We start from the raw sequence: 17,464 nt of genomic DNA on the forward strand, positions 1-17,464 counted from the left end.
CAATAAGCCTTTGGGTCATTGGGTCCAGTGTGAAGACCTGATACCTGGTCACAGTCACACCTGGCAGGGCTGTGGCCTTCCTGCTGTCTATTCCCCCATCAGCCCTGGACCTCATCACAGCCTTTCCCTTGTGTAGGACTGTGGAGCAGAACTTCACAGTGCGTTCTAGAGCTTCCTGACAGGCTGGTCTAGGCACTGCTGATGGGAACACAGAGAGCCCCAGGAACCTTCTAACGAGTCTAAAGGGCGAGAGACCAGACAGCCAACAGAGACGAGGGTGAGTCCCCACAGTTTATTATGGAAGCCAATAAAAGAGCACATTGAGTATTTCACAAAATGCAGGACATTCGTTGTTGTAATATGCAACGTGGAATATTATATATACATCAAAACCACACGACAGCCAAGACACACACACAAGCACCAGCTCATACCAAGACGAGACACACAAGTGCTTTTTCAATATTAAAACAACTGTGATAAAAGCATATTAATATTTTGAACCATGTTTACAATAAAGAACAATTCATATTTTACTAAATAACAAATATTTAACAGCAAAAACTTTATACTAAATATCTATTTTGAATTATAACAAAATAGTACTTATAATAGTTTATAAAGACGGACACAAAATTATAACATTTATGAAAAAAAAGTTTTGTGTATAAAATAACAGAAACCTGGGCAGGGTCAAAACGGTTGCCCAGAATGCACACGCCAGCGTCTAACTTTGAAAGTGCTTCAATCTGCAAGCCTGTGGCAGGAAGTTTTTGTGGGGTTTGTTTTTGTTTTTTTTTTTTAATGTCAAGTTACAATAGTTAGGAATGTGAGAATACATCACCCATTAATGCTACCACAATGAAACACACAAACACGGAACAGACACAGCTACAGAGGTGAGACGGGTGCCACACCCACAGGTGCCTAGGCTAGGTCCCTTTGCCTGTTACCTTTGAGACCCATCCAGGCAGACCATCTTTCCTTCCTCCCACCCTCACAGGGATTCCCCTCAGCTTTTCCTTCACCACACCTCCTGGGCTGGCCCCCTGAAAGGGAAGGCCCCCGACACCTGCTGGGGCCCTCCAGTCCCTCTGTCCCTTACCAGGGACAGAGCTATATGCCACATCTTCAATCTGAAACAGTTGGCTGTGGGCAAGCAGGGTTAGTGTGCAGGAAGATGAGTCTCCCCAGCACTGGTTTGTGAAGTGAGGGCAGCATGCACCTACTTCATAAACGTTGATGAGCTTCTACATGGTGTGGTCTGTTTCAGAGCTGGGAGGGGGGGGGGTGCGGGTTTATGGTTATTTTTGAACTCCACAATAATTTCCCTGGTATTCTAATGCTGCAGTTTGTTCTGTCAGAAAAAAAATGCAGAGCAGTGAAACATTTGGGAAAGGCGGCTTCTAGGATGTTCTGTGTGGCTCGGGAGATGTGGCTGACCCTCGTGACAATGGCCATCCAGGGTCAGGTCAATAAGAACTGTCGTTCTATGTTCCTGTTTTCTAGAGAAAATGTGCCACTGCCTGAGTGACAGGCAAAAGCAATGGATGGGAAACAAAAAGCCCAGAGGAATCTGAAAACAGACAAAATTGCCTAGAGACACACCAGAGCCCCAAATCCTTCCCAGGAAGGTCCCGCATGGCCAACCCTCAAAATGCCAGTGGCAGGAGCCCCTCACCTTCTACCCAGTCACCTTCCACACCCCCCACTGGCCCTTCTGCAACTGAACCACTTCTGACAACTCACTTATGCCCTGTCCTCATCTTCCTCCTCTCCTTCTCTATTCCTTTCCAGCTATAGCCTCCCCTGCAGCTTCTCCAGACCCCACAGGGCCTGACACAGCTCAGAGAGAGGGCTCTCTCCACCTTACCTCTCGGCTTTCTTCTCTATCCCAAATTCTGAGCTGGGCTTAGCAGACTGTGGCATGGGGTTGGGAGTGGGTATGGGGTGGAGGACTCTTCCAAGAGCAAAGGGGCAGAGAGTTAAGGAAGGGAACAGAAGTCCCTTCAGAAGAACCCGTATCCTCATGCATCCTCACCAGGGGAGTGGCTGGCACTGGGGCAGGCAGTGAGTGAACAGGAAGTGGTAGCCCCTAGGCCCACATGCCCGGGGGCTTTGACCGCCTGGGAGCAGGTGCTAAGAACACCTGGCAAAGATGCTGGGTGTCTGACTCTGAGGTTAAGCTACATCTTTTGCCTAGAGCCCAGGAGGGCTGTTAACCCTCTACCAAAGAACTGGGTTAGACCAGACACACATCTTCTTGCCTCACATTAGCCCTGAAAAGGAGAGCTAGGTCAGAGGCTGGCAGGTGTGTGCATGTGGTGGTGGCAGTGTTGGTGGTGGTGGGTGGGTGTTGGGGAGGATGCTCCAGACCTCAGTGTAGCCAAGGTCAGTGAATAAATATGGGACAGGGGGACAAGGGTGGGCAGCTGGGAGCCCAGCTATAGCCAGAAAACACCTGGCTCAGTTGGTCCCATGGGGGAGGAGTGCTGGTGTCCCTGCCCAGGGCCACCAAGGAAGATCTGAGGATTAAGCCTGTAGGCTCCTGTACCCCAAGGTCTGTACCCCAAGGTCAGAAGAGAGGACAAATAGCAGCGATAGGTAACTTCCAATGTCCGAACTAGGTAGGCTGGTATGGGCCCCTCAAAGCCGGTGTCATCTCCTTCCCTGTCAAGGCTGGCTTAGGTGAGGATTCCCACAACACTGTTCTGGGCACCATTTGAGCAGTGACAGAGGGGGGATGTGAGAGTGTCAAAGAGTGCTCCAAGGCCCCCCCCCCACTTTCCTCCCTCCTGGCTTCACAGGCACCTGACCACCAACAAAAAGACAAGGGGGGTTAGGGAAGGAAGCGTTCAGAGGTCATAAGCATGTACTGCAGCTCACTAACACTGTCATGGGCAAATTGTCCTGGCTCTGTCCCAGGAGCTAAGCTAGGGGGCAGTGGAGATCCAAGAGGGTGGGAGTCAGGAGGGGGCGGGGCACTTTTGTCTTTAGGGAGGGTTTGCCGGGGAAGAGGCCAGAGAACAACATAGGGGGGCTGCTGGCCTCCCATCCAGCCCCTCCCTACCCCACAGGTTTCTATCTCTGTCCCCCACCCCCGCTGCTGGGCTGGGCTGAGACCAGAGTGAGGCTACACCGTAGCACTCAACATGGCCTCTGTCTCAGGCAGAATCTCATTCTGATTGGAGTCTAGACCAAAGAACTTGACACTGAGGCCATCCACGGGGTGCAAGACAGGGACCAGAGTGATGCGAGGGAAGGTCCGGGTGGCCAGCTCGAAGCGGCTTGTGCTAGCCAGCTCCACTGCCAGCACCTTCAGGAACAGCTTGGCCAAGTGTTTGCCCAGGCAGGTCCGCACACCACCGCCAAATGGGAGGTAATGGAAGCGGCCATCCTTATCCTCACTGCGCGCCTGGCTGAAGCGGTCAGGGTCAAACACATTCACATCCTTGAACACAGGCGCTGTGTCGTGAGTGTCACGGATGCTATACATGACACTCCAGCCCTTGGGGATCTGGAAACCCTGGAGGAAGACCGGGCAGAGAGTAGGGTGGTAAGAACCAGAAGAGGCCCACTTACCTGTCCTCATTCTCTATGCACAGGGCCTGTCCCTCACCAAAGTTGCTCCCCCAGTCTGCTAGATCAAGTCCCCGTATCTATAGATCACAGAAGCAACCCAAGTGCCACACAGGTTGGTTGCATTCAGTTCTGCATTGGGAGTGAAGCATTTCCCATAGGACTGAAAGCTACTAGAATCAGGCACTGGTCCCTCCCCCTTCGCCTTACTGAGGACCCCAAAATGGCTGCCTTTTCCCAGCGTCTAGGCAAAGCCCCAGCCACCCCACCACCAACAGCGCTGGAGCCCAGCCTCACATCCAGTTCGAAGGTCTGCAGCACAGTGCGGTAGCCTCCTGAGACGGGCGTGAAGAGCCTCATGACCTCCTTGATGACGCAGTCCAGGTAGCGCAGGCCACTGAGCATGTCCAGGCGCAGGGTGCCCTCGCAGGGGCAGCCACCACCATGCAGCAGGCCCTGGGCCCGCAGTTCCTCCCGTAGCTTTTCCAGCACTGCAGGGTGTTTCAGTAGTTGCATGATCAAGGATGTGCTGGCACTGGCCGTAGTGGCATAGGCTGCGAAGATCAGCTCCAGGGTCCCATCCTGCACAGCAGAAAGACAGGCATTCTGGGCCATTTGCAGCGACCACTTAGGATGACCTTCACAGCAAACTTTTCCCAGAGCCCTGGGTCCTACCTCCTGCCTGCCAACAGTGCTGCTCTGAGCCTTATTCTCAGAAGGCTCATGGAGGCCACAGCCTGGTCCCTAGCTTGGGTGCAAACGCACTGCCACGACTCAGAGCAGAAGCATAAACCTGCTGGCTCCAGAGCCTAAGGTCACTTCTTGCTCAGGGCTGGACTCTTGGCCAGCACCAGCAGACCTACTTAATGCAGAGAGCTCATAGAAGAGAAAGGATATATGGCAGTGGCTCAGCACTGTGTGTGTGCATGTGCGTGCAAGCATGCATGCGTGTGAGCATGTGTGTGTGTGTGTGTGTGTGTGTATGTGTGTGTGTGTGTGTGTGTGTGTGTGTGTGTGTGTGTGTGTGTGCTGGTAACTAGGTATTGCCACCAGCTTCTTCCTCCATCACCAGAAGAAGGATGCCTTTTAGGTAGACAGGTAGACAGGTAGGGATCTGGAAACAGCATAAGGCAGCACCAAGAGGACCTAAAAGGGGACTGCATTGGAACCCAGAGGTCCCCTCCTCCCAAGGTCTTGCTAATGAAGTCCCAGCCTCTCTCTCCAGCTCCCTGGGGAGGTCTGTAGGCACTAGGTAAGGGGGACAGAATGTTAGGGTAAGCAAGCCCTCTCAAGTCGAAGAGCCCCCAGAAAGGGCATACTGCAGGGCCAGGGGACTGAGGCCCAGCTGTGCTGAGGCAGTGGGATAGACAAAAGTACCAAATACCACTGGAGAAGCTGTAAGAGGAAGGAGTCTATATTGTGATCAAACCTCTCCTGGAGTCTGGAGTGGCTTCTAGGCATGTGCTTTCTTGGGACCATGGTAAGAACTGAGAGAGGAGCTTAGAGATAGGTTCAATAGGAGGTGCCAACAAGCGCCTGCCAGGCCTAAGGACCAATGTTTCAAAACATCCCAAGAACAACAGGCAAGGATATGTGTAGGTAGAGCTTATGGAGCCTGGCCACCCCAAGATAGAGTGCACAGCCCCAAGTCATGTGCTATTGTGAACAAAACAGAGTAGCCCCAAGCATCCTTCAGCACAGGGGCGAGGATGTCGTCCTCCGCTTCTGGCTCAGCACTGTTATGGTTTCTGCTATGCTGCTGGGCCCAAGGCAGCCACTGCCATTGCTGCTCAGAAAGCTGCTTGGCACAAAAGCAGCCAGGCAACTTTCTGCTCTGGATGAGGGATGTGAGAAAGGCATTCCGTGGTGGAGCCTGGCACTGCCCACCAACCTTCAGCTCCTGCATGGTCATCTCCTTGCCGTGCTCCTTGCTGCTCTCAATGAGAATGTCCAGGGCGTCTGAGTAGTCTTTGCCCTGGGTACACTGAAGCTTCTCACGGATAGCCTTCTCTAGGCCCTTCTGAAGGATCTGCCGAGCTTGGATGCCCTAGGGGAAAGCAGACCATCAGTTTGTCTCGAAGGCAGGGCTCATTCTAAGCCCCCGGACCACAAGGAAGGCTCCAGAGCCACCCTGCTGCCATCTCTGCTCTCATCCTCTCATCGTCTGCTCCAAGGCCCTGTGCTCTCTCCCAGCATCTGCCCAGCAGTGCAATTCCCTAAAGACAGTCCTATGCCCTCCCTTCCACGCGGTGGGTACTTACCCTCCGGTAGCCGCTGAAGGGCAGGTCCACCGGCAGAGAGAAGACATTCTCCACAAACTGCTGGTACACCTCAAAGAGGTTTCCCAGGTCCTCCTCGGGGATGCTGAAGCCCAGCAGAACCCGCACGGCCATTCGGAAGGTGAGTCGCTGGGCCTCCTGATACACATTGATGGCCTCAGGCTGGCTGCTCCAGGCTCGAAGTGTGTCCTGGATCACCAGTTGGATCTTGGGCAGGTAGCTCTCGAGTGCCTCATGGCTGAAGATCTTGGAGAAGACCTGGAGAGCCCAGAGGCAAGTGGTAAGGGACCTGCAGCCAGGAGGAATGCAGTCCACACCCATCCCACCATGCTTCCTGGTGATGGCTCCCACCCAGCTCCCTCGTGCATTCCCCTATACTGAGCCCTCGGTTTACTGCCTGTGTTTGTGAGAGGGTGAGAGGCTCTCCCAGCGGGGCTAGGGTGGGGCCACACAAAGGAGTCTGCACTAATGTTGAGGGATTTTCTGCTGAGTTCCAGGACCTCAGGCAGAAGTGTCAGGGAAGGTAGGACATGAGTGTATGGTCACAGCGCATGGCTCTCTGCTCCACTGGTGAGCAGGCAAGAGAAGCCACTGCTCCACAGAAAGCAGGACCCATGTAATGACAATTAAGGGGAAACTCTAGGAAGTACAGAGTGTATCATTCAAACATCTACAGTATGGCTAGGCATCTAGACAACAGCTTTCTACCCCTAGAAGATCACAGAGACAGAGACCTTTAATTCTGAGCATCTTCTAGGACCATCCAGGGACTCTGTTCCCATCCCCTGGTCTTGCACTCATCCTCCTGATGGGCTTGTCAGTGCCCTATCTCCACCCCAACAGAGCATGTTCTTCACACAGCTACCCTCTGGCCAAGAGAAGGAGGGCGTCTATTTATTTACTCAAAGCCTGTGGGTCTACTTATACCCCCAGATATGAGTCCAGAACAGAAGGTTCCCCCCAGAGCTGGGAAAAGAGGGAGCATGAAGGAGAGGATACCCACCAGCCTGTACAAAACCACACACGCACACTACCCTCCTGCCTGCCCTCCGAACACAACCACCACACAAACTGTAAATGTGAGAATTTCCCCTGCAGTCAGCGCATGGAGGAAAAGGTAACATTTTCCTGGCCTGTGCCCTGCATGGCTAATGGGAGGGCTGGTTTGCAGAAATAACAGTGCTGGCCCTTCAGTGGCCCAGCCTTTTTGTACAATAGCACTTTCATTCCCAATTCCCAGTGGGCAGAGGGAGGAGAAGGAGGCCAGTGAGGGGCAGAGGACATACTGCCCAGACCAGTTTCACTGCCAAGGAACAGCCTGGAGGAACAAGGGTGACAAGAGGTCCTCTAGGTCACTCACACTTGCCCAGATTCGGGGGTCCTGGGGAATTTCTTGATGAGGGGCTTCAACGGTCAGAGGGTTATAGCGGAAGACTGTGGGTGCCTGATCCCTGGTCCTGGTGTTCATAGGACCAGGTTCATCCTTTGGCCAAGGGACCTGGGGAGGAGGCTCACCCTCAGGAGTCCAGTCAGAGACTACTGACCAACAGTGGACTCTGGAGAACAGAGCTTTTGGAGGGGGAGTCACCAGGAAGCACAGTGGGGAAGGGTAACTCATGTGACCAAACACTGAAGAAGCTGGCTATGGTGGGGGATAATGACACCACGCTGACTGAGAACCAGCAAGCTCTTGGAAGTGGCATAGGGGTAGGGAACCACACAGTGGAAGTCTGGACTCAAGGATGGGTTATGCAGGAGGGACAGATGGAGGCCACTGTCACCAGGACCAGCCAAAGCCAAGCAAGACTTCTGGATACAGCAAGAAAATGACAAAGAGGGTGTGACTGGATGCCCAGGGGCCTAACTTATAATAAAGGACTGGTCACCGGCTCACTGTGTGTCCATGGCCAATGATGCTCACCCCAGGGCCTCAGTTTCTTCGTCCATTTTTAGATGGTGAGACCCAAGGAACCTCTGGGATATTCCCAAGACACACAGCATCTTAGCCCCAATTTCCACTTTCCCCAAGATGAAACCTTTATTGGCAGCACAGTCCCTCGAAATTTGAGCCCTCAGGAGACAGCCTGGTAACCCATATTCATACCTCACCAAGGCCCTGAGACAGGCTAACCCAATGGCTGACAAGGGTATCCTGAGAAGGGGACACCAGGATCCTGGACGAACCCCTTGTGTCCCTTAGGTTACAATCCCTGCGCCCTCTAGTGATAGCTAGCTGAATCACTTCTCTGACCCGAGGGGCACAGGAGGGCTGAGAAGATCCAGAAAGAGGGGACCCAGGGACATCGGGGACTGAGCAAGGAACTCTATGGCAGCGTGTCTAGACTTGCCCCCAAATTAAAAGGGTTCTGAGTGAAGCCAGGAAGCATGGACAGTGTTTTCCTGGGTCCCTGGGAAGAGGAGTGAAACCTTGGGCTCTTGTCTAGACCATCCTCCGACTTGCCACTGCTCCTCCTGGCCTGGTCCCCCATTGGATTTTACAGAGCATCCATCTAAATATTTCAAAGTCCTTTCCCACCCAGATGTTCCCCATTCTCCTTGGAGGTTTTCCTCTTTTCCGCTCCCGAAAGGTGGAGAAAGCACAGACATGAAAAACCAAATGCAGGCTGGGAGCAGGCACTCCAGCAAGGGACCTGTGGTCAGAGTCACCAAGAGGCCCTGCCTCTGCTTCAGCTGCTCTAGAGACACAGGAGCCTCCCAGGCTCTGGGAAGGTGCCTAGTCTGCATTTCTGGGTGTGTGCCCAGGGCTAACAAGGCAGGCACTTCCCAAAGCCAGGCAGCCCAGAAACCACCAGCCACCACGGAGAACGGGCAGAGGTGCCTGCCAGGGTAGGGAGATGCCTGGGTCTCATCAGCCTGTTGGATATGACGCTTCTGGCCACTGGGGTCAGGCCTGGGGCACAGGGGAAGAGGCTTGGGAGTGGCTCAGTCTGAAGAAGGCTCTGGCCCAGGAGCATTGGCCCTGACCAGGCAACACAGTGGCCAAGCTGTTTTCTCTCTCATGGGGTCTTCCCTGGGAATCCCCACAATGAAGCCAAGAATGCCACAAAAAGGCCCATGGTGACCAGCCAGGCTCCGACAGAGCACGGCAGATCAAGCCACACGTATGGACTTTGCAAGGTATGGGTTCAGGGAGAGCAAGAATAGAGAGAGGGTCCTGGAGACCCCAGAACTCCCACCCCAGCATACCCCTAGAATCACAAGAAGGCCTAGAGGGAGGATAGGCTCTGTTTTAAATATGTCCTTAGAGAACACTCCCAAGTCTACTCAGTCTTCCCAATAACAGTTACCTACATTTTCTGTCTCTGCCCATGTGTGTAGAACTTGATTGCGTATGTCCTGGAGTGCTCACCTGGGCTCCTCAAAGCCTAAATCCCCTATAATTGTTTTTATAGATGCCTTCTCTTCCAGTCAGACTTCCGCTCGACTCTAATCTGCTGTCTCTGGGACAGGAGGTCACCTTGTGAAATCCCACAGCTCCCTTGGGAGTGGTACCCACCAGATCAGCCTGCAGTTGAGGATAAGATGGGCAAACTAATGGACAGCCACAGCAGAGGGGAGGGCCTCAGGGGGAGCCCACTGCCCAGCCAGTGACTCAGCTGAGGAGGAAGCTGCTGCCCAAGAGGGGTGGGGGCCAGGCAGGCCACCCAGCCAAGCCACCGGAGCCTCAGCCTGTGGAGTGGAAAGAATAACAGAAGGCAGGCAGCGGTCTGCACAGGGGTGACACCAAGGTGTGTACTTTATACTCCAGTAAGGAGGGGGACTAAAGAGGGAGTCATTCTCCATCTGCCTGCAATGCCACCTGGCTTCCCCTTCCCCTTCGGCTGTGTTCCCTCATCATTGCTGGTCAGACAGAGTGGAACATGCACCCCTCTTCCCTACCTGCGTATGGGCGGCCCCCATGTGTACCATTACTGTCTGAACTCTTTCACATACCCCAACCAAAGTACTAGAGGGTAGGGAGCCACTGGCTACCCATTTGCACTATCTTCCAACCACAAAACCCCTTTGGAAAGCTGAGAGCCATGAGGGAAGGGCCTCTGAAAGTCATAGGGTAGGGTGACCGTCTATACCCCATGGTAGGATCCTCAAGCCCCTGCCTCACACCAATCTTTTGGGGCTGGGGAGCCCAGGATGGCTACAATGAATGGAATTAGGGCTCGGGGCCAGAAAAGACAGCCTCTGCAGTCCCCACCAAGGCCACAGTTCCAGTCCACAGCTGGCAGGGGGAGGGGCTAGCAGAATGACCAACTGAGGAGGACTGTGTGGAGACACCAGAGGTCTGGACCCTTCTTCACAGTGGAGTGAACACAGAAAGCAGAAGCTTCCTGTAACCCAGCACAAGGGCAAGCATCAGGAGGCACCCACACACAGACACCCTGGCAGCTAGCCTGGGCTTCCTCCCCCACTGACCTTCAAAGAGATCCACTCCTGCCACCTGCCCCTGGGACCACTTGCTGGACCTACAGTAACTTCTGGGTGAAGAATTCATCTATTAGGACAAAGGCTTATTCCCCTGGGACTAGGCTGTCTGGCTATGCTACCCACCTGCTCATGGATCCTGAATTAGCTTGGAGCTTCTGCCCTGAGCCAAGCCTAGATCCATGTGGTCATGTCTATAGCTATAGCCTGTGTAATGAGCTAGAGGCATCCAAAGCCCAGTGGACTGGGGCTGGCCTCCCCCAAGATTCTATTTCCATAGACCACTCTGGGCTCTACTCACCTGCTGGGCAGAAATCCTACTCTGGGGTCTTCCCTCTCCAGGGCAATCTTGGGACCTTGTTTGGCACACCGAGGCTGCTAGTCTCTCGGTGCTAAGACCCACTCCATACAAAAACTCAGAACACAAGCAGGGAGAAAAGGAGGATGGAGAGCAGGGGCTTCCAGAAGTACTCATTTCTGTTTATCTCTTACTTCTTACCCCACCTTCTCCACCAGACTCCTCCCACCCTCTCCTGGGCAGCAGGCCAGCTATTCCATACAATCTGTCAGATAGGAGCCTCTGCCCCAGCTTGGGAGGAGTTCCAAAGGAGACAAGATGGGAGTTTGAGGACAGCCTTTCCCAGGTGATGCTGCAATCTGAGTGGGGACACTTCTGAGTTCTCCAGGCAGCCCCAGCTCGCCCTAGACCACCAGGGCAGCCAGGGCCAACATGTGGAGTGCATACGGTGATGGCTGTGTGGAACCCTCTCCTCACACATCTGGTTAGACCTCCCAGAGAAGGGGTGGTCACCCACTCCAGTGGAAACAGTGACTCTCCTAGTTCTCAGCCAGCCGTGTCCTGCACACCTGGGCCCCGCTTCCTGCACGTTCACCCTAACTAGGCTGGGGCATGGCCCTCACTGCAGTGTAAGCTGCAAAACCCTCACCCAGGCCAGAAGATGCCCTCCAGGCTTTGCCTCCTCAAGAAGGACCCATCTCTTCAGGTTAACATTCATGAACGTGGCCTCTGAGCACTCAATCTTTGTCCTTCCTGTGAGTCCCTACTTCCTGAGGTCAAGCTTCCTCCTTCTTAACACCTATAAGACTCAGTAAACTCAGGATTGTGGATGCTTGAGAAGGGTCCTACCCATGTGACCACCACCCAGCAAGCACAGACACAGCCCTTCATGTGTTTGTTTCTGCCTGGATTAGTATGTGCTGGCCTCTGACCAGTCTCTGTCTCAAAGAGCAGGAAGGCCAGGAGTTCCTAGAGTCTGTTACCCATCTCATCGGAACTGTGGTCCCCTATCTGTTCCCTTGGGTCTCACCCTCCTTCCTGCACCTTTCTCCCACCCCAGCTTCCTGCAGCCCCAGCAGGTAGGACTTGGTGATTCAGGCTGAGGGATGACTTTGCTGGTTCAAGTCTCACTCTGAGATCCCTCTGCACCCTGCCTCTGGATGGAAGTGAGGAAGCAGTCAGTGGCTCAAAGCTGGGTTCCCTGAAGGCCTCAGCCCCAGGCAAGGAAGCTTTGACGGAGCCTCAGAGACTAAAGGGGGAAACCACTGTCCCCCAGCCCCTCCCCCATGTGCCAGCAAACTGTGTTAACTGCTTCCAGCATCTGCCAGGCCTTCGGAGTTTTTCTGTAGAATTTTTGAGAGACCTGCTCATCCTCCTTTGATTTCTTTCTTTCTTTCCTTTTCTTTCCTTTTCTTTCCTTTTCTTTCCTTTTCTTTCCTTTTCTTTCCTTTTCTTTCCTTTCCTTTTCTTTTCTTTTCCTTTCTTTTCTTTTCTTTTCTTTTTTTTCTCCCTCTTCCTAGGAGAACAACCCTAACAGCGGCTCGGTTTGAGAACAGGAAACCCCTGGCAGCGTCAGTGAGCATTCCCACTGTTCCCCAGTCACCCAGACCACCTAACCAGTGGAGCTGCATGGTCCCTGTGGACCTCTCTTCCCTGCTCCTTGTTCCACCGCTCCTCCCGGAGGCCAGAGGCCCCCTTTCCTTCTTTTTAGGTTCCAAACCTGAGCGAGTCCTCTGACCCAATGGAAAAAACAGAGTGAAGGAGCCTTGCAGCCTCCTTCTGGCGGCTTCCAGCCCAAGGCCGGCGCCCCGCCCGCAGGCAGGCTCAGCCTTCGGGTTACTGCAGTTCAAACAGCACGTGCCGCCCGCGCTCCCAGCCCAGCGGTGGCGGCGGCGCAGCTGGAGGGGGCGGGGAGGCGTGCTGCGTGCGCGCTGGCTCGCCTGCTGGGAGTCTTTGCTCTAGCTCGGGAAATCCACCGGATAAACACCCACTTTCTCTTCCTCTTTCTGGAGAGTGGGCGCTCTTTGAACCACAGCGCACCTAGACTTTGCTCCCACCCCTTGCCCTTCCCCCACCGGACTGCGCTCCTGCTAGAGCAGGGGCCCCAAGGCCACCCAACCTATTCCCTTTGGCTAGCCTGGAAGATCGCTGCCCATAGGGTGTCTTCAATCCAGCAACAGACTCACCTTCCATGCAACCTGTGGCTGCTAGGCCAGGTTTGGTTTTCGGCAAGATTATTCTTTGGGGGGAAGCTTTGAGAAAAAGGTGACAGGGAGTCCCGGGTGGAACCGCCCGCCCCGCCCCCTTTTTCCAGTAGAGTGGTGCACTGAGCAATTGCATCCGTCATTGCAGACCCCACAAATACAAGCTTTGTGCAGACCATCCGCAGGCAGGTCCTATTACCCCTAGTGGTATCCACCGTGCAGTGGGCTAGTCAGAAGGTGCATCAGAGCGGATCAAGAGGGGGCCTAAGCAGAGTCCAGATTCGGGCAGGAAGAGCTCAGATATTTGTGCTCCATACGGGAGGCAGTTAATCCTAAATCAAGGGCTCTCGCTCTTCTTACCTTGCGCTTGTTGCGGTGGATGTCGCCAATGGAGTTGGCCACCGTGTTGGGTCCCAGCAGCACGCGTGCGCTCCGCGGCCACTCCGTGCTCACTAGCTGGTGTTCGCCCAGTAGGATCTTGCGCACGTTCTCCGCACCGGTCACACGGATCAACGGCCGCCCCAGTAAGTGTGTCTTGAAAACGTTGCCATACTTCTCGCGGCGCGACGACTGGAAGCCGGAACCCTGCGGGAACCACACCAGAAGCCTCTCAGGGCTCACTGAGGACCTATAGGGCCCTTGCATCTTGCCCCACACTAGGTACCGGTCATCCGGTTCCTATCACCCCCCAACACCCAACACACACACACACACACACACACACACACACACACACACTTACAGGTTTTATTTTTCACGGCGTGCATTAGGACTGGGAAGTGGGGCCTAGAGGGTAATAAATAATGCGGAAGGACGGAGATGCAGGGCACCCACGGAAGGCTGCTTTTAGTAATGACTTTGGGGGGTATCCCCGACGGCTAAACCTGAAGCTGGAGCCTGCTCCCCCACCCCTGCGCAGCGGAGCCTCTCGGAATAAATATTTCCAGGCTCCAGGCCACGGGCTGGCGAGACCCCGCGGGGTGGCCGCAGGCCAAAGATTATTTATAGCGGCGAGTTGTGCGTGCCCGGAGGCTGTCCCCAGAGATGGGGGTTGGAGTTTCCTCTCTGCTCCGGTGTGGCCCTTCGTGGGCTCCGCCGGGTGGAGTCTTGGGCTCAGAGCCACAACTCTCCAGAAGCATTTGTCCTGGGAATAACTGGGACGGACTTTTGTCTCCGCCCTTAACTTAGGAACTGGAGCACCCGGAAGGTGCTTCTGAGGGGCAGCGGGATGGGGCGCGGTGACCTGCACAGGTAATCGGATCGCGGGCCCGAGGCCGAGCTCTGTGCCCCAAGGCCAGCGGCCCCGCAGTGCCGGAAACCTTCGTCGCATTCGCCACCCGGCCCGCCTTAACCCTTATCCCGCCAGGACACGCTGGCTGCATCCAGGCGGCGAGCCACCTGTCCATTCTCTCCAGCCAGCCAGTAGAACTGTGGCTGGGGATCCCGCCTTTGAGTGGTGGTCTCCTAGGGACACGTCGGCTCACTGTACCCGGAGACAGGAGGCTTCCCTTTCCTGGGTTGCCCCCCTCCTCTCTTTCCTTTCTCTCGGGGAAACTATATACTCCAGTTAGAAGTGAACACGCCCCAGATGCGAAAAGTGGCTACAGAACCCAGATTCCTAATGGCTTTTCCACATGCTTCTGGGCCCGGCGCGCGACAGGGAACAAGCCGGGAACCCCCGCGCCGCCTGGAGGGGCCGAGTTGGGGACGCCCCGGTCCAGACGCCAGCTTAGACGGCGCCGGCTCCTTTAAGAGAAGTCGGGGCGGAGGTGGGGTGCGGCTGAGGGGGGCGCCGAGCGGGGTTCCCGTCCTCGTCTGCCTTGCAGTCTCCCTCGCTCCGTCTCACTCGGTCTCTCCTCTCCCGTCTTTTCCTCTGTTTTTCTTTTCTTTCGACACAAAAGTTGGGTTGTGAATTTTCCGAGGTCGCCGCCGCCTTGCCCCCACCCCCGCCTCTGATCTGCCTAACTATAATTAAAGTGCGTTTTTTGTGGCTTTAATAAAGAGTTATTTGTCCGCCGTTTCCACGGCCTTCACAAAGAGGACTTTCATAGGGGCGGCCGTTCGGGCCGTGAGTCCAATTTATACAAAAATGTATTTTTAGCCCTGGGCTCTGTTTAGATGGTGCTTGGTGGAAACCGAGAGCCCTTGGAGGTCCCCCGTAAAATCTGATAAATTACTCCGAAAAAACACCGGATTCGGAGGGTTCGCTTTAACCCCTTCAGCACCCGCGATCCCTCCTCCCGGGGGATTTGACCCCCAGGGGCGCGGATGCCCAGGCGAAAAGCGCCTCTCTAACTTTTGTGCTGGCTGCACCACACCCGCAAGGGCCCTGTGTGAGATTGAGAAAAATGGCAAGGGACATGGGGGAGGGGCAGATCAGGAAACAGGATGAGGACCAGGGTTCGAAGGATTTGCCTTAAACAGGCGGGAACGCTGCCACTTGAGTTATTTTATTTTCTAAATTCTCGGCTAAAGCCTGGACCACCGCCACAGTTAACCCTTTAAATGTAGAGACAAAAACAGGCGAAAGAGATCTTGTCTCAGAGGAACATCCGATTGGTTGATGGGAACCCCACCCGATTAGACAAGCATCCCCCCAAAGAAACCGGCCAATTGTGAGGCATGGAAAGATCCAGGGGGAACCTCTCAAGCCCCTCCATGCGGTTCCTTTCCTGTCACTCGGCTCTTGATGGGGCACGGTGTTGTGTGTGTGTGTGTGTGTGTGTGTGTGTGTGTGTGTGTGTGTGTGCTCAAGCGCACGGACTGCACGCGTCTATTAATTTCAAGCCAAGCTTTCGCACGTCTAAACCCATTGGTCTGCGCGCACTCGCGCGCTCACCTTTCATTTCTTCTTTCAGGGGTCGGGGTTGTCTGTTCCAGGATATCCAGGCTGCCTCTAATAACTATGAGCACCCGCCTGACAAACACACCTCCCGCAGTTACCCTAGAGTGCACCCCCGCCCCAAACCTGGGGTGTATCAAATTGCAATAAGCGATTGTCTAGCATTGGATGAGGTTAAATCCAGGTTAATCTGCCTGCTACCTACCTGGGCTTGGTCCTCAAAACGCCTGGCTCCAATTGTCACCAGAGTGGAGTTGTGAAGCGTCCAGTTGCATAGGCACACTCTGGGTCTTTTGCATATTTCTCCTAGTTTCCCTCAGCTAAACTGTCTCCACCCAATAAGCAAACAGACCCTTTCTCCCCCGAAAGCTGAGCCCTCAACTCTTCTGCGTTGAATTTCTCTTACTTTATCTCCTTTTTCTCCCACCGCAACACAGAGACGCAGATGCAGATGCACGCGTGTACACACACACACACACACACACACACACAACACAATACCAGAGGAGGGGGAAGAAGAGAGAGGGAGAGAGAGAGAGAGAGAGAGAGAGAGAGAGAGAGAGAGAGAGAGAGAGGTGAGTAGCAACTCGTACTAGCCCAATTGTACCTGAGCCTGAGCATAGTGCACTGCAGAATGCTGCGCAGGTCTTAAAGTGGGCCATTCGAGCTGCCACAGGCCCTCTCCTCCTTTACCTCTCCGCGCTTAGGTAGATACCCAGGGCGCTAAAGTAGACTGCGGCTCAGAGACAGAGGTGAAAACTAAGCGACGCCCCTCCAGACTTGCTCCCCCAGCGCTCTCTGCGCACCCCTGCTTGGACGCCTGAAGCCCAGGAGCATCACACTTGGGAGCCCTCTATGCTACTGACCCATCAATAGCCTTCTTAACTAGCCCACTCGGCCTCTGAACTAGCTCACCGGGCGCCGGAGGTCTCCCAGCCGCGCTGCAGGCGAGCTGGGGAAACCCTGGCGGCGCCGGCTGAGGCAAAGAAGGGGCGGGGCGGGGACCAGCGCTTCCGAGTGTCCGAGCTCTCGGCGCCCCCTGGCCGGACACCCGCGGCTAGCGGACTTCTGGAGCAGCTAGGCGAGAGCGCGCTTACCTGTAGCAACCAGTGACCAGTCTCTCCGATGAGCGGGAATCCCATGGAGCCCTTGGGGATAGGCAGCTTGCAGCTCTTGTCGCGGGTGGCAGCCCAGCGCAGCTGCCACAGCTGCTGCGACACCGCCAGAAGCAGCGTCACGGACACCAGGCACGCGGCGAGGGTGGCCAGCGCCGACACCAACTCCAAGCCCTCAAACAGCATGTTGGCGGCCGCTTGGGGGATTGGCTGTGCGGTCCGGGATGGGGGAGGGGAGGGCCGGACCAGAGTGACGGGGGAGGGGAAGCTGCGGCCGGGGGTCCTGGCACCCCTCGAAGAAACCCAGGAGATGGGGCCGAGGGAAAGGGGCTGGAGACTGCGAGGTGATCGAAGAGAGGGAGGAAAAAGAATGCCTGGAAGAAGAGAGAAGACACGAGGCGACTCGAGGTGTAACTTTGTTTGTTTGTTTGTTTGTCCCTTTATGCGGGCTTAGGACTGCTCTGGGGAGGTGAGATGGAGCTGAGTCAAGCTGGTGAGCTTGCTCTCCCCGCAACCATCACACGCGAAAAACTTTGGAAAACTTTATCCACCAGGAAATCTCTCGGAAGCCCCTTCCCTGCTCAAAGCTAGGGGGGCAAAAGGAAGGGGAACCGAGAGCTAGCGGAAAGTGCGATCAATTTATCCAAACTATTCCTCCAAAATTCCTAGGTACATAAAAAGAGAAAAAAATCGGAATTCAAAAATTC

The 17,464-nt window shown here is 54.8% G+C and overlaps 1 protein-coding gene across 2 annotated transcripts; it reads right to left on the minus strand.

Moving 5' to 3' along the window:
* Positions 1-278: 278 nt before the first annotated feature.
* Cyp26b1 (cytochrome P450, family 26, subfamily b, polypeptide 1) lies at positions 279-17,099 on the minus strand. 2 transcript variants are annotated; one of them, NM_181087.3, is made up of 6 exons: positions 16,740-17,099; positions 13,161-13,385; positions 5,841-6,116; positions 5,471-5,626; positions 3,877-4,161; positions 279-3,526 (listed from the first exon to the last, which is right to left on the minus strand). In NM_181087.3, the coding sequence occupies exons 1-6, from the start codon at positions 16,941-16,943 to the stop codon at positions 3,134-3,136; spliced, it is 1,539 nt and encodes a 512-aa protein (NP_851601.2). In that variant the 5' UTR covers positions 16,944-17,099; the 3' UTR covers positions 279-3,133. The 2 variants fall into 2 exon arrangements, with proteins under 2 accessions (NP_851601.2, XP_063142134.1); XM_063286064.1 differs by lacking the exon at positions 16,740-17,099 and adding an exon at positions 15,848-16,619.
* Between the last annotated feature and the right edge of the window lie 365 nt (positions 17,100-17,464).

This window comes from Rattus norvegicus, chromosome 4 (assembly GCF_036323735.1).
Source record: "Rattus norvegicus strain BN/NHsdMcwi chromosome 4, GRCr8, whole genome shotgun sequence".
In the NCBI taxonomy this organism is placed as follows: domain Eukaryota; kingdom Metazoa; phylum Chordata; class Mammalia; order Rodentia; family Muridae; genus Rattus; species Rattus norvegicus.

Excerpts from the sequence above, each read along its gene's own strand:
- Cyp26b1 (NM_181087.3), bottom strand. The coding sequence starts at position 16,943 with ATGCTGTTTGAGGGCTTGGAGTTGGTGTCGGCGCTGGCCACCCTCGCC. Across the intron at positions 6,117-13,160 it reads TCCACCGCAACAAGCGCAAG|GTCTTCTCCAAGATCTTCAG; the intron begins GTAAGAAGAGCG and ends TGGGCTCTCCAG. Across the intron at positions 5,627-5,840 it reads CCTTCAGCGGCTACCGGAGG|GGCATCCAAGCTCGGCAGAT; the intron begins GTAAGTACCCAC and ends GCTTTCCCCTAG.